Source organism: Rhyacophila brunnea, unplaced genomic scaffold (genome assembly GCF_057557595.1).
Source record: "Rhyacophila brunnea isolate RB1 unplaced genomic scaffold, BYU_Rbru_1.0 scaffold_10, whole genome shotgun sequence".
Lineage (NCBI taxonomy): Eukaryota > Metazoa > Arthropoda > Insecta > Trichoptera > Rhyacophilidae > Rhyacophila > Rhyacophila brunnea.
In genome coordinates, this window is record NW_028232752.1 from 58,185 (window position 1) to 74,264 (window position 16,080).

At 34.2% G+C, this 16,080-nt stretch overlaps 1 protein-coding gene across 1 annotated transcript in view; it reads right to left on the bottom strand.

Annotated features, from left to right (window-relative positions):
• Nucleotides 1–15,848, bottom strand: part of LOC147078794 (ovochymase-1-like) — a 29,859-nt gene extending 14,011 nt beyond the window's left edge. Inside the window, exons 1-8 of the mRNA XM_085948478.1 lie at nucleotides 15,640–15,848; nucleotides 14,420–14,596; nucleotides 11,377–11,510; nucleotides 9,033–9,212; nucleotides 6,150–6,312; nucleotides 5,269–5,467; nucleotides 1,065–1,267; nucleotides 87–138 (exon numbers count right to left, since the gene is read on the bottom strand). Coding sequence (XP_085804604.1) covers nucleotides 87–138; nucleotides 1,065–1,267; nucleotides 5,269–5,467; nucleotides 6,150–6,312; nucleotides 9,033–9,212; nucleotides 11,377–11,510; nucleotides 14,420–14,596; nucleotides 15,640–15,763 — 1,232 coding nt within the window. The 5' untranslated portion in view covers nucleotides 15,764–15,848. The remainder of the gene's footprint in view (nucleotides 1–86; nucleotides 139–1,064; nucleotides 1,268–5,268; nucleotides 5,468–6,149; nucleotides 6,313–9,032; nucleotides 9,213–11,376; nucleotides 11,511–14,419; nucleotides 14,597–15,639) is intronic.
• Between the last annotated feature and the right edge of the window lie 232 nt (nucleotides 15,849–16,080).

Genomic DNA, 16,080 nt, shown 5'->3' on the forward strand with positions numbered 1-16,080 from the left:
ATAAAATATAGTGTATAAAAATGGGGCGGCATTTCGTCAAGGGAAGTCACTGGGTTTCCGATACTTATATATAATTGAATACTCACGTTCTGGCCGGTGGGTGCGCATCCGAATTGGTAGCTTGCGTCGCAGGAGTCACTGAAGAAATACAATTTTAAAACAAATCAACAGATCGTATTAGAGGCCATCCATAGACTGAAACCGTACGCGGTTTAGAACCGTATGCCATACTAAACTTTCTAAGATTCCTGTTCATGATAATATATTTTCCCTAATTTTGTAATGCTTCAAATACACTCTATGACGATTGGTCATATATATGTCGAAAAACCCGTTTCTTATGTTGGCGTCCTGTGTCATAGGGTGTCACAGAGTGTAAATATGATGTCATAGCTGTCATACAATATGTATGTATAAATGTTGGAATGGCATAGATTTGATCATAGACACTAAAACGCTCTTAGCATATATGTGCCCGATCGTCATATAGTCTATTTGAACCTTAAGTGTAATTGTATGTTATAAACGGATACGATGCTTATAATACAATTAGTGAAAATATATTTCCATGAACAGAAATCATACGTTTAGTATGGTACACGGTTCTCAACGGCATACGGTTTCAGTCTATGGATGGCCTATTAGTATGCGTATTTTTCAGTGACAGGTAAGGTTTCCCACGCACACCGTTTAGTAGGCGTACGCCTCAATAAGAGTCTAGAATAATAGTCTTTTACTTTTTACGGATTTTTCTGAAATAACTTTCCATACAAAACAGAATTAACTGAAAATGAATTCAATTCTGCTTAAAGATGGCTAAAATTATTAAAAGAATGCATTGGCATCGTGTTATGATATATTCTAAAAGTTTCAAATGTCTAGATAATCGGGAAGTTAGTTAAAAATCGATTGCAAGATTTGTACTGGACAAAGAACCACCGGACAAACAAGAATACGAGCTAATAAAAACGCTGTAAAATTGACACTGAAGTATAAACATTTGGTGGTAGAATATTATCTATTCGTATGTTATAGGTAAGTACAGATGTTATTAAAGCCATTACCGATGCATGTTGGAAATTCGTTGGCCCAGTCATCAATAAACTCGTCGCAGACATTGTTCTCTCTTTCTGAAGGAATGAAACCTTTATCACACTTTAAATATATCTGTGTCTTATATGCGACCCCTTCACCTGGCGCCACAATCAGCAATCCGTTGTACGCGAATTTTCCATCCGGTGGATTATTTGGCATCAGACAGCCTTCCCTAAAAATATCGATCAAATTATTAGACATGTGAATGCATCTTAAATCCTACAAGTTGTCAATAAACGCGAATGTCCATCCTATCAACCAGTGGCGAAGGGTGACTTAAGGAACAGGTAGGCTGTGGAGAAAGCACACTTGTTAAATGTATTTACGGGAAATAAGAAGATAATCCGACATGACTACTGATGAATAGGTAGGTACACAAAAACCGATGAAATTTCAAAAGCTAACTGATGGTATAAAATTAAGCAATTAATTTGAATTATGTATTTTCTTAAATATAAACGCAAGATACACTTAAAATATATTGAAAATATCCGTTGCTGTGAATCCATTCCATAACAATTTATAATTTAACCCGTAAACTAGAAATTTTAAAATACGTCTATTTTTAAAATACAGACTTAGATACAATATCAGATTTCAACTTACATAATTGGCTGAATAAATAAATTATTGTCTTAGTCTATGAACAAACTAACTGACAAATAAAAATCACGAGATAAATTATTTATTATTTTTAACAACAACCAATATTTATATGTCATTGAATACCTAGAAATTATTTTTGTTTAATTATCTTATAAATTATTTTGAATAAATGAGCACTTACGTAAAATGTAAGCGCTCCTTAAATAGCTTACCAATTTATATGGCCGACGTCTTGAAATTATGAGAAACAAACTTCATATAAAAAAAGTTTTCGATTCACGCGAACGTAATCCATACAATATGTGAAGCGAAACGAGATGTCGCTTATTTTTTTAAGCCTTCGAGACATGCCATAAATGGTGCTTATTGAAATAGTGGAAAAGATCATAAAATTATTATGACAATTATACGATAGATGTCGTTGGGCATATTGAATATATTATTATGTGATTATATTATTTAATATGTCAATATAAAAAATATATTTTTCTTAAGAAGGTAGGCTTTAAATAATCGCCTAGTATGGAGTCTTCGCCACTGCTATCAACCATTGTTTAGTTAGAGTTAATTCGAGCGGCTTACATGTAAATTGTACGTCAGCGATTTCCAAGCTGAGAGGCGCGCCTACCAGGGGAGGCGCGGAGTGTTTCAAAGGGAGGCGCGAAAAGTTTAACACAAATAATGTAGCCACAGGCTTGCAGTTTGCAAATGCATAGTTTATAAAAAGCTTGTGGGCCCGGGCATAACACACAATATCACAAATTTACTCTAATAGTTTAAAAAAAAATGTCGCCTGGCGCTACTTTGTTTCAGCGCATTACATATTTTAAATATGTGGTTGAGCGTTGCAATTATTTGATGTGACACCTATACTTATGATGATTGCTACACTTAAATGATAACTCCCGTGTGTATTTTATGAAACACTATTTCTGAGCACCACACTGCCCTTAACCTCAGCGATAGGTAGGTGGGCCCGCTTCAGGATGTGGGGCACATGATAGAATTGATTTGTCAATGAACGATTATGAATTTGGATTGACTACTATTGAAAAGGAAAAATTGATAAAATTATCATGCGATATTTCATTGAAACAAAACCCTAGTTCAATTATTTTGGTTGAATCGAAGTGAAGCATAATATAATACTTTGTCAAGAAAACCAATGCGAGTTGAAAGTAATTACTGCTACCATTGATTCGTAACATCATATTTATGCGAAACGGGATTTTCTGCATAAGCTGCAATGAAATCCAAATATCGATCCCGTTTAGTAGAAAATGAGATCTCTAGAACTTTGTGCTAATAAAAAAGCACATCCATCGCATGAAAAATATTTTTTTTTTTTAAATGAATATAATATAATGATACCGAGAAGAATGGTTAACTCACATGTAGGCTGGTGGGATCCTTCACGAGTATCACTTTGATTGAGGGATGTGTGACGTCGTTACGGGATATGATTATAATTATAGATAACACATATTTTTGATTTAACAGCTTGCGCAGACTAGATTTATTTACACTAAATTATACAGGTTAGAAATACATTGACGGATATTATATCATAGATTACATTGTAGATTACAACAGAGAAGACACGTTATTATTACTGGCCATTGCCGCAACACTTTTAATTTATTCGAAGCAAACACTGATGCGGGTTAATATATTTAGGCGTATCGCTGGGATCAACACCGAAACACTTTATCGGGCACGTGATCCGTTTGAGGGTGGTCACACGAATTATTATTAACACGATAATGGGAAAAGAGATTCACTGATTTACAACGTCGAGAAAAGCGCGGTATTTTTCGCGTGGAAGAACACCGCCCGGCTATGCCGATCGCGCAGCCCGTGGCACACGGCCCCTTTTTCTTTCCCCGCACAATCTCCACTGTCTCCTTTATCTGCCACGAACCTATGGGTGGTGAGACAGGAGGGAGGGGCAAAGGGATGAAACAACTTACGGTAAATTTTTGTTCGTCTCCCGGCAAGTTACCATTTCCTAGTAGCTGGGCTTAGGTACTCGCCCTTTTTGCCGCTGTTGAAATGTGCCGTGACGATGTAATTTCGTAAATCAGGGGTGGTGAACCCTAATTCGAAGGCGTTTGATTAGGTTGTGGATTTGTGATTTGAAACTGCGGACCAGGGGTTTTTTCGTCTGGTGACAATAAGTAGTATAGCCTTGTTTATTTTTATAATTAAGTTTTTTTTTCTATTTTGTATAAGTACATTTTTTGCTATTTAAAAAGGTGTCTGTATTATATAATGAAATAAAGGGGGGAGGAGGCGCCAAGATTAGATTTTTCTAAAAGGGAGGCGTAGTAACATAAAGTTTGGAAACCACTGTTGTACGTAGTGACATCTTCGTCCAAACGTTGATCCCAGACGTCAGTAAGTCTACCATACAAAGGATTTTGAGGGGAAAATTGAGGTATGCAAAGGTGTGTTCGTTGGGTGCCCAAAATGCTGATGGAAGCTCACAAACAAAATCGTGTGAAAAGCGCTTAGGTCATTTTGAAGCTTTTGGACTAATTCAAATAGGATTTTCTCCGTCATCCTGCTCATAGCCCCGACCTGGCGCCGAGCTATTTCTTTCTTTTTCTTCACCTGAAGCAACATTTGGCTGGAAAAAGCTTCGAGACCGACGAGGACCTGGAGGAAGAGGTGAAAACATTTTTGAAGACGGCGGCGGCGGCGGCGGCGGAGTTCTAAGACAAGGGAATCAAGGACCTATTGCCACAGCTCACCAAGTGCATCGATTGCAACGGGGACGACATCGAAAAATAGTGGGGATATGTACCTAAAATTTCGTATGCTTTTTTTATAAAGATAAAATTTTCCTGAATTTTTAAATGATAAAGGTCTTTAATTCTTGGACAACACTCGTATTATAATAATATTCTTCAATATAATAATATGCTTCAACTTGCAATAAATATCTGGCATCTTGTCTAAATTACAATATTTTCTTTTTAACAAACTGCATAACCCAATAATTGTCATGGCGCCCGTATACCTACTCACATTCACATACTACAATCATATTTTATAACTTTTATAAAATATAACCAAAATATATTATGTATATTCGTACATTGGGCATGTATATGTACATTCGTACATGGAGTGCGTGGTCTGGGTATTTAATTTCAGATTTAACCCGTTGCACCCATATTTAAATGCAATAAATTAACAAAAATATACTTACTATAAATTATGTTAAAAATAACAATTTCTAATATTATATATATTTTTTTCAAATATTAAACCATTCCACTCCCGGGTAGCGTACAGTATAAAGTTGCGATGATGCGTTTTGCTTTTGGTGGAAACGAAAAAGAAAACACAGATTTTCGAGCGGTGGAAATCTAACTGAAAGAGCAAAGCGGGAATTGTGGAACGCAACGAAATACGGTTTTAATTTTTACACCAGAGCACATAGAGCCTATTTACTTTTTGGGCTTATTTCAACTCAAAACGAATCGTTACCCTTAACCAATTGTAGGTGGCTGGCGATGTTTTTTCAGTAAAAAAAAATAAAAAATATATTTAATTACATACTTGTTTATGACGTTTTCTATAAAGTCTTTATGTAGAAAGGGCCTTGTGAATGTTGAATATGTGTTTGTACTGCACTTATCGAGAGTTCCGCTTACAGGAGCAGTGCTAACAATCCCTCTCAAAAACCAAGTCAGAGTATCTCTTTCGAGGCTGCTGACAACCAGACCACCCCCACTATCTCCTTTGCACACTCCAATTCCTAGTAATAAAATACTAATTATTATAAAATGTATTACTGGGGAAGAGTGCATAATCCAGAATTTGTATTTAAAGACATACTTCAACAACCATCTGTTATTTGAAAAAAACATATATTTTTCCGTAAAAAGCCATAAAATCATTCATAATAATTATGCATGTTATGTTGATCAAATTTATAATATCCTTATCAACCTCAATAATACAAAATTATGAACAGTATTCAAAATAGCGACATCAAACACAAGTGTTTAATTAACTTTAAACTATTTGAATCCCATGATGGCAAAGAAATAAAAACAAGAATTCAGATAGCAATGAGTACCTTTCTCATAATGTGATAGGTACTTCCTATACCTCGGCCTAGATACAATCTGAGACTACGTATGTAGTTCACTGTCACGTCCTCCCAATTCTGTTTTATTGCATGAATATAGATAATAATAATTATATGGATGCTTCGAGGTACGGCAGTATAGACTTATCCTCAAAGTTTCTTCAACTTCACTACAGGATGTCAAACCTTGGTGTCAAATGAACGGAAAAGAGACGAGATGATCCGCAACGTGTTTCGTATAATGGTTTAAGAAAATCGGTCAGTTTTACAACTGAAACTACGTCGAATGACCTCAAATAGCGAATGTCACGAGAAGAAGAGTAAATAATCAATATGAATTATTTACCAGTGGTGTATCCTGCACACAGTTTATCCCAAACTATGTATTTCGTGAACTCTTGTGGTGACTCTGATTTGCATCGATTTTTTGATATAATTGGCATTATTGCTGTTTGCAAGACTTTGGCAACTTCATCTCCGTCAGCTTGCACAAGTCCAAATCCTGCTACCTAAAAAATCACACAACTATCAGTAGGTACTAATACAAAATTAAAGACCCTAAATTTACAAATTCTCACTAAAAACATTTGGACAGAGTTTTGCAGACTCAATTATGGCGAAATCAGCCGCACAGCTACTTCGAAAGACAATGTGCGAACGGCATTCACACGTTGTCTTTCGATAATGCACTCCATAGGTATGAAAACATTCATAATCAGCAGTCATAAAAGTGGACGATAGTGGCATCTAGCAATCTCACATCTTCAACACATTTTCTGGTAGCCAACAAAGCTCAAACACGAAGCCATGACTGATAACAATTGAATTATATAGAAATGGACATTATAAATTCTGTGTTTTTTAAAAGGTCAGAAGGTAACGTGCTTCCCATTATTTCTGTGTTCCCTGGTCAGGAAACTGAACTCGTCTTTTCATAAACTTAATAGTGCGCTGACATCTCAGAATGATGAAAAGTACAATTCAATGGAGACATTAGAAGACTTTCAAGGGACATTGATTATGGCAGGTGGCGTCCGCGTCCGTATCAACTGACGAGCGACCCCAAATATTCCCGAAGTTAAAGATATCGTAACGTCACACTGTACTCGACTTAATTTTCGGCTTAATAATCCCGATTAAAAATACTATCTTAAAATGTGTTGCAACATCTAGGTAATAATGGATTTAACGGCTGTCATCAAGGAATAATATGACGAGGATATTCATTGTAAAATTCCTACATTATAAACATTTAGATAATAGCGGTATTTATGAAAAATATGCAACAATTTTGACCGAATTTATATTCGAAATAAACATTAAAAAATAATTCTTTACATATTATTAGATACCTAAAAAGTAACAATTTTATCTAAATATTCAAACCGCCTCATCGAAAATAATCATAACTACAATCGAGCGAATAGTGTCTTCAAAATTAATAATTTAAACTGTTTATAAATAAACAAAAATATTACAGAAATAACACATTAATTAACGACATAATTTAAAGTAGTAATTGCTCCACACTCTCACACATTATCTCAGTAAAAATTTCCATTCCACCCCATTTACTCGATGATTTCAGCTTAGAAATTTTGACCCACTCCCACATATACGGTATTTTTTCCCACAGTATCATAGCGTTGGTGCTCATACTTGATAAATCTTAATATATGAGTGTATCGCAAATGTTTTTTTTATATATTATGGCGTGTCACAAAGTGAGACACATTTTCTTAATTTTAATATACATATTATTTATCCAATAAGTTCATGTCAACGTTAACAAGCATTTCTTCTGAGGTACGTTATTGTACATAGTTGTTATACATTAATTCAGACTCAAATTTATTTACTGTTATGTTCACAACATTACATGAAAGGAAACATTGTTTTAAAACTGTAAAAAATAAATAAATAGAACCAGTATAAAAAGAAAATAATATCAGATTAAATACTTTTTCTAAAGAAGTACGCCCAATGATCTAGGCAGACCCTATTTTAATAAATTATAAAACAGCGTCCACCTTAACTCATCCTCACGTAGGTGGAGTATATCAATATCCGAAACGATTCGGTTGTATTCAACCAAATCGTTTAATAATCAAAATAATTTAATTCAGCTATTGCCCAGCCAATTGGCATTACTAATGGCAAGCTAGTTCTACATGTTGGGTAAAAAACAACTGATGTTCACGATTTCTAAGTTAATTACCAGGGACACCTAGCTCAACACTACCAAGAATAGCAGAGTTCGCATTTACATCCCATCATATAGTGTTAGTTGAGAAAATGTAGGTATTGAAATAGATGCAATGTAGAGTATCGAGAGTGAGTATAAACATTGTAAATAATTAGTGCTCAACGGTAAAACAAATTGACACCTAATCAAGCCGTGAAATCGCGCTGTTACGATATGACTAATGACTAATGAGTAATGACTAATGGTGAAATATTTAGCAGTCGAATATAAAAGTTATTAAATATGAATGTGAATAATGTGGGCGCTTATCTTCTAATAATTGTGTACACAGATATTAAAGAAAACACTGTAAAATTACAAGTTGGCAAACATCTATTAAAAGATAAAATACATATACATTTAATTAAAATCAATCTAAAAGAAGAGAATGTTATTTTTAATAATTGAGACTTGTGATCTTTGGTTCGCAGACACAATAAATTTGTACAGACATTATAGATACCAACATTATATACTTATCTGAATCTCCTTCGTCCTTTGATACAAACTGTTTCTATTAAAAATTTCTTAGTAAGCTACATATTATTCAACTTAATCTGAATCTACAATTTTTATATTATTTAATTTCTACAACAAGAGTATCTTCTCACCCCTCTTCACCAGAAGGCCGTGATTATTAATCTAATAATTAAACTGTGGGGCCCAAACTGTAAATCCACTGTCAAGCCTACTTCGAACTGAGGAATTAAAAATTATCTTTAATATCGTAACATTCGTAACATTGGAAAATACGCGGAAAGTAGGCAAAACGAAGCCCAACATTTGTCGTGCCTTTTTATAAATGGTTACCACGTGACCGCTAAATGTCAATTTACTGTCAAACGTGATGCCGAAATCTCTTATAAGCGAGAGAAATCTTCCATGCATCAAATATTAGAAAAATAATACTCACGAGGCTCTAAAAAAAGAATGCATGTAGCATCAATCTAATATATATTATCTTTATATACAATATAAACAAACCGTAGCATTGACACCAGGCGAGGACTGCTCATCGTCAAATTCCTTGTCCACTAAATTAAGACAAATTGGCATTATGAGATTAGAAAAACTTAGGAGGGTTTTCAAATGTAAAATCGCCAAATCGTGGGAGAAACTAGAAGCCTCTCCCCCATAATCATCAGGAATCTCAATTCGGTTTACCTGAAACAGTCAAACATAAACCATTTATTCAGTGCAGGTGCATATAATAATAATATGATATTTTATAAGATACACCTATACTGAATAAGTTATTATAACAGTATATTGGTGTCATTCGGGTTTGTGCCGGTTATTGTGAGAACAACAAGTGGAAACTATGTGAACATGCTTCCATACCAATTATTGTCAATATCGAGACAGTACGGAAAAATAATACCTTTATTCAAACCACAAAAATCAGATCGCCAATATGAACGAAATTTGATAAAATTTCAGTGGCATAATTATTAATTAATTATGTATGATATGAATTAAATATTGTAATTGGCTAATCACTTTAACCGCATTCCAATGAATGCGGGTTCGAGTTCCTCTCCATAATATTTTTGTTTCAAAAATATTTCTCTAGTGGATATGTTTCTGAGGTCTTCCTACGTATGTATAAAATATACTAATTATCTATTTTTAGTGAGACATATTTAACTTAATAAGGGAAGGAATGTGCGACCAAAACTCGTCGAAATTGTCATACGCTCCGTAGTTCTCCGATACTGGCTCGCTGCTAGAATAAGTCGGGTGCGTAACGCGAATTTATCTCATATTCTATCTCCATGTACAGTCGAAATATGTATACTCAACCACAATTACTATTATAAATAATATTAAATCAACCGATATGGTACCAACACTTCTAATCGCTGTGACAGTTCATTGAGTAGATCCTTTATAAAATTATGTACCTAATCTATGGAAATTGCTAGTGTCAAATATCTTCAGGTACCTGCCTAACAAAAAACTGTGTGTGTGAACAATGAACATCGCTAAAGAATTAAAAAATCAAATTTGGAATACATAATATTACTTACATGGAATTTTTCCAGTGAAGGGCGTGTAGTGAATTGTATCAAAATTATAGTTTTGTCACCGGGAAAAAATAATGTGAGGTAATTTGTACTTACGGTATTTGAATTAAAAAAATAATTATATCTGTCAACAAAGGATTAGAAAGTATCAAGCGACGAAAACACCATTTTGTTAGACGTCAGTAGTATTAATATTTTTTATAGCGAAACGCATATGGTATGTAAGGAAATGAGTTGCCTAGAGTCATAACTCACATATTCCAAAAATCGAGTTTTGAGATAATTGCAAAAAACCACCAGGGCACTGTTTTTGTAATTAGAAGAAAGTATTAATGAGTGAGTGAGTCGATTTACATTATTTTTTTTTAATAATTTATAATACTCATAAAGATGCAGACACACAGCACACTATGGTAAATATAGCTCTCTGATTGGTTAGAAAGACCTTGGTGAAAGAACTCACACTATTCATTGAAAAATGTGTGTAATGACCATGGTCCCCACATCCTGAAGCGGGCCACCAAGATTAGATTTTTGGCGCGCCCCCTACCTTTGCAGTGTGACGCTGTACAGTATGATGTACGCGGTAAAATTAATGTGCATATTCAGTGTTTTTTTTTTTGTATATTTTAATTTTAATACATCCATTTGAATTATGGAATTGTCAAGTATCGATACACAATTAAAAATTGTATCGTACTCGTACAACCACATTTTAAATAATATCATTATTGAAGAAAAATAGCGGCGCAGGCGACTTTTTTTACTATCAGAGAGAATTTGTGATGTGTTTTTAATAATTATCTGGTCGGCTCGCCACGCCGGGCCCTTCCTGAGCCCGGACCTCAATCTAGAGCTCTGTCAGCCCCCCTTTGTGGGGGGCCATGGTTATGACACCAACAGTCAACTTTCTCAACGATTTTCACATGGTTTAAAATGACTTTTGATACTCAACTATTTTTCTTTATATAGATTAATGCCTTTGGAATCACTTAGTATATTTAACTAAACGATGACAAAATTGCAAAATGTGAGTTATGACTCTAGTCCACTCAAATGTCGATTTTAAAAGTGACTTATCTCGTGAATCATCAAACAATTTTTTTATGTTTCAAGTGTAAATGGTAGACAACACTAGACAACTCGGAAGCCCATAAATTGAAGTGAAATCTTTTAAAAATCAACAACATGACGTTTTAATAAGAAATTAGTGTGGAATCCAAGAGATCGTAGGGTATTTATAATGATAGGTCAATATATAGATTCTATATTGACTATTAAAAATATTATCAGGTAGGTACCCCAGTTTTTTGTATGTAGGGATCCATGGTTTCCTCGGGATCAATGAAAGCGCTGTACACTTTTCCAACAGCTGTCGTAAATAAGTCCACATCAAATGGTCGTCTAAGAAGCGGGTTGTAAAAGCAGTGAGCAGCTAAAAATGAGCATTAGATTAGCAACATATACAATAATTGATTATTCTTCATTACGACCGGCCATAGTGTTGACCGTTGATTCTTGAGTGATATTAGAAAGTAAAGGAGTAAACATCGGTTACGAATTAAAATCTCAATGGTCTACTGCAGTGTTTCCCAAAGTGTGGCAAGTGTGCCCCCTAGGGTACGGTAAGAGTTTGGTGGGGGTACGCGCATTAATATGACACCAATACAACATCCACGCTAGAAGGTTTATCGCATGCGGAAGAAGAGAAATTATTTGAATTAGCTTCAGACGGATTCTTGAAAAAGTAAAATAATAATAAATAGTAAAAATAAGGAGTGTACTTTAACATCATTCTGGTTGCAAATGCAAAACGTGTATCCTGTTTTAACAGAGAAATTCCTGAAATACATCTTGCCTTTTCCAACTTCATATAATATGTGAAGTCTTTTTCAGCATAATGAATTTTATTTTTCGTTTATTATTTTGTTTCTGTACTAAAAAAGGAAAAAATAAATATATATTGATTGTTTTTAAAGGAGGCATACCTAAGCTCAGTTTTTTGTAAAATTATCTAACTGGAAACCGGTAAGTTATTGTTTTTCTGCACAACACTGATAGTTAATTGAACAACCTTACTATATTTGTTGGTATTTGTTCAAAATTTAATAATAAAATGAATAAAATTCCTTAAGTTAGTCGATGAATTTGTTAGGTTGTTTTCAAAAAATCACATGTTATTTTGACAACCCATATTTGAATGAACTGTTTTAATGTTTTAACACATTTTTACTGATATATTAATATATATGTACGTACAGCTTATACGGTCGACAGTAGTACTTGATAGTTATTTATCCGGTTTTCGTTGTTTTTTTTATCACGATATTGCCTATATTGGTATAATTTCTTTGATTCAGACATGGCTGCAACAGCAAAAGAATCCAAAAAATCGAGACGATACGCATCTTCGTATATATATCGTGCTTTGTGATTAATGCAAGAAGGTGTAATGACAATTTATCGAACTTCAAAATCATCAGGTGTGCCATGGAGTACACTAAAAGACTACATGGACAGGGAAAACAAATCTAACTAAACTGGGACGACCATTTGCATTAACAACTTGGAACTTGGACTTGGAAATTAAGCTGTTTCAATACATTATAACAATGCAGTAATTAGGATTTGGCCTTACATTATATCAGATCAGTAACACTGCATTTCAGTTAGCAAAAGCAAAATGTAGTGCCTGATCAAAACATTGAAAATGTATTGCCTATTCCGAAGCCTATTGAAAAAACCAAAACCACAACAAAAAGAAAGTCCGACTCGTCAGCAAAATGTGTGAATGATATAGAGACCATCGGTCATGCATCTACTTCAACAGAGGCTATTAAAAAAGAAAAGAACAGCCAAAACAAAGAAAAATCAAACAGAGACCCCAGAAAACTAAAAAATACTGATGATGATTGGATCTGTGGTGCCTGTGGATTAACATATTCCCATGATGCAAAAGAGAAGAATGGGAAAAAATGGGTACAGTGTTCTTATTGCATTCGTCCATATCATAACGACTGCTTGAATATTGCACCAGACGATGATGAGCTTTACATCATGTGTGACGAGTGTTCAAATATAATTTATTAATTATTAAAAATATCAATGTCAGCATCTCTTTCATCAATAAATAAATGTGTTCGCTTATTTCCTTTTTATTCTAGTAGTCACGATATTACCTTACCAGTATCACGGTATTAACTGTGCTTGTCACTATATGACCAAACTTTTTCGGTTCAAATTAAATTGTAAAAAAAAGAATAGTTATTATGTTTAGAAAGTCCATTTAATGTTTATCATTAAGGTTAAGCATGGCCATTTACATCACATATTTCACATTTTTAATATCATGCAAGTTTACAGTTATATATGGTACTTTGTAAAATCTATCACGATAATACATCCCTTTACCCTATATGTTGCAAAAATCAGTTGAACACGTACCAACAGGTTCGCAAATTAAAAGTTTTTACACTCGCTTGACAGCGTCTTAGCGATCAATGTGAAAATACCATTGTCTTTTTCACTCCTTTGACTCATCGTATGCGTTGTTTCACATTCGTCACCAGGCTAGGTAATATCGTAAAATCGAGTTGAAAATGTATCACGATAGTACCTATATCACGATAATACATCCCCTTACCCTACTTATGCATTTCTTTTTGGACGAGGTGTACTCAGTGTTACGAAAATTATAGAAGGGGTACATAGATGTCGAACGTTTTGGAAACACTGGTCTACTGGATCGAAATTTCCAAGATTTTTTTGTTTTCATAACTTTTATTGTAATGTTCTTCGTCATCCTTCTTACCATAATACTTTGAATACAGCCTGAAAAGATGGCTAATAAAGTGTATTAATCCATATGATAGATAATATTAGTATGCTCTATTTGAAACGTATAATATGGTTGTGCCTGATTATTCAACAAGTGTTTCAAAGCCTCCAACTCACAGATGCATCAAAGACTCGTATTATTTATAATAATGATAATTCACAACCAGTGCAATCAATTCAACTTTTCTTCTGGTGCAATGTAGAAATAATAAATGAACTGTTTTACTACAAGGACCCAAAATACTTTACGCCTAGAAGGAACCTTTAAGGCTCAAAGCTTAACTGTGATAAAAATGTGTCGGAAAAGTTTAGAAATTAAGAAAAAGGGTCGCATATAAAGCTAAATAATGGTTTTTTTCAGTACAGGGTGGATTGGTAATAATTAATAGTAATAATGAATAATTATTATTAATTTATTTATTTTCATTAATGAGATATAGACAATCTTATCTCATGAATGGTCATGCCAATCCGGCCATTAGCAATTATGGATTTTTTTTAACGTACCGCTTATGACGAGAGACCTGCTGAGTATGCTTCCTCCGCACCAGAATGTTGGAACGGGAGTCTCTACTGTTTGTCCATAGGTAGAATATATTGCAACATGCCATGGGAAATCCCTTTTGACTGCATTTTCTCCATTTATGACATTCGCTGACCCTCGGGGTGTAGGTTTCCCGCATTCTGTAGAATAAAGTATAATCTTTGAAATGCTTTCTGCAACGCGTGTCTATAAAATTTACTGGAATTGATCATTGAAGCTATATTTAGATTCAAAATGAATGAAAAGTCATAACAGTGATATCAGTCATAATTTTGGTAATCACCTGTAAACCTAGAGAGTTTACTTTTTACCAATACTATGTCACAATGGCAATTTATGTTTTATTTCAATTATATTTTTTTACAAAGTTATTAATATATTACAAATATTCTAATTCGTGAGGAGATTCGTCGGTCCTCGGTGACCGAGGAACTCACGAAGAGGCGATCCACGTGACTTATATCGCCGGAGAGTAAGTACTTACTACACTCCGCACCCTTGCGGCGCAGTACCAAAGATCCCGTCGCCAGCGGTTCTACAAAAAACGATCTACATGTTGGAAGTCAATGGACCGAGGAAAGTGGCGCGACCTTAGATATTAGATTATTTATTTCTTCAACAGTAAGATATTTCGGTATGTTTGTGCCTACTACGTACGTATATTTACAATTTAAAAAAGACTGAAAATCTCTGACGGTACCTACTTATTTTTACCTGTAATTAAAATACCTACAATTTATATTGATATCATATCAGTTAACATTTCCCAAATAGGTACAATAGGAACGCAGAAGCGAATTGAATAATAATCCAAGTATTCTTAGGCGATAGTATTCATTTTTTAATAATAATAATAATTGGTATTTTAATAATTTTAAACATAAATAAAAATATCAACTCGGCTTTATTGTAAATTTACCGCATTTCTATGGGTCGCTATTGTTTAGTGATCAGTGATCGCTGATCAAACTTATCTGACGGCTCACTTGATCAAAATCATTCAGCTTAGAATATTATTTCAAAATACGTACTATCAGGGAAAAGGCAACAGAACTTTACTGTGATATTTGTTCAGGTTTGTTTTTAAATGCAGTTCATAGGTACTGTACCGTCAAGGAGCAGTAGGTTATACTTATTATATTTAATCTAAAACCGTGGTCTTTACAATTGGCTATTATAATACCTGCCATGCATCTCGGCATTCTGTATCCCCAATGACCGTTGAAGCAGGCGATATTCCTATTGCTGGTAATACTATGATGTCCAGCGCTACACTTTGGAGTAGCAAATGTTCCAGAAGGCAGCATTGCATCGCAGCTCCCTCTGATGAACTGTCCATTTTTAAAGGGAATCTTACAGGTAAATTCAACTGTGGATGATTTGGGGGGCTTGCACATTTCTAAAAATAAATGTCAATATCAAAGTTAAATGATGTCGATAAAACAATAAATACATAGGAATAATGAATACTATCCATTGCACATGTCAGGTATTTCCACAACCGGTTCAATCTAACCAGTGGCGTCCCTAGACAAACTGCTGCCTCTAGGCAGAGCCAAAATGCCGCCCTTTTTATACAGTATTTTTTTATCATCCTTTCATGACTCCAATATCTAAGAAATGT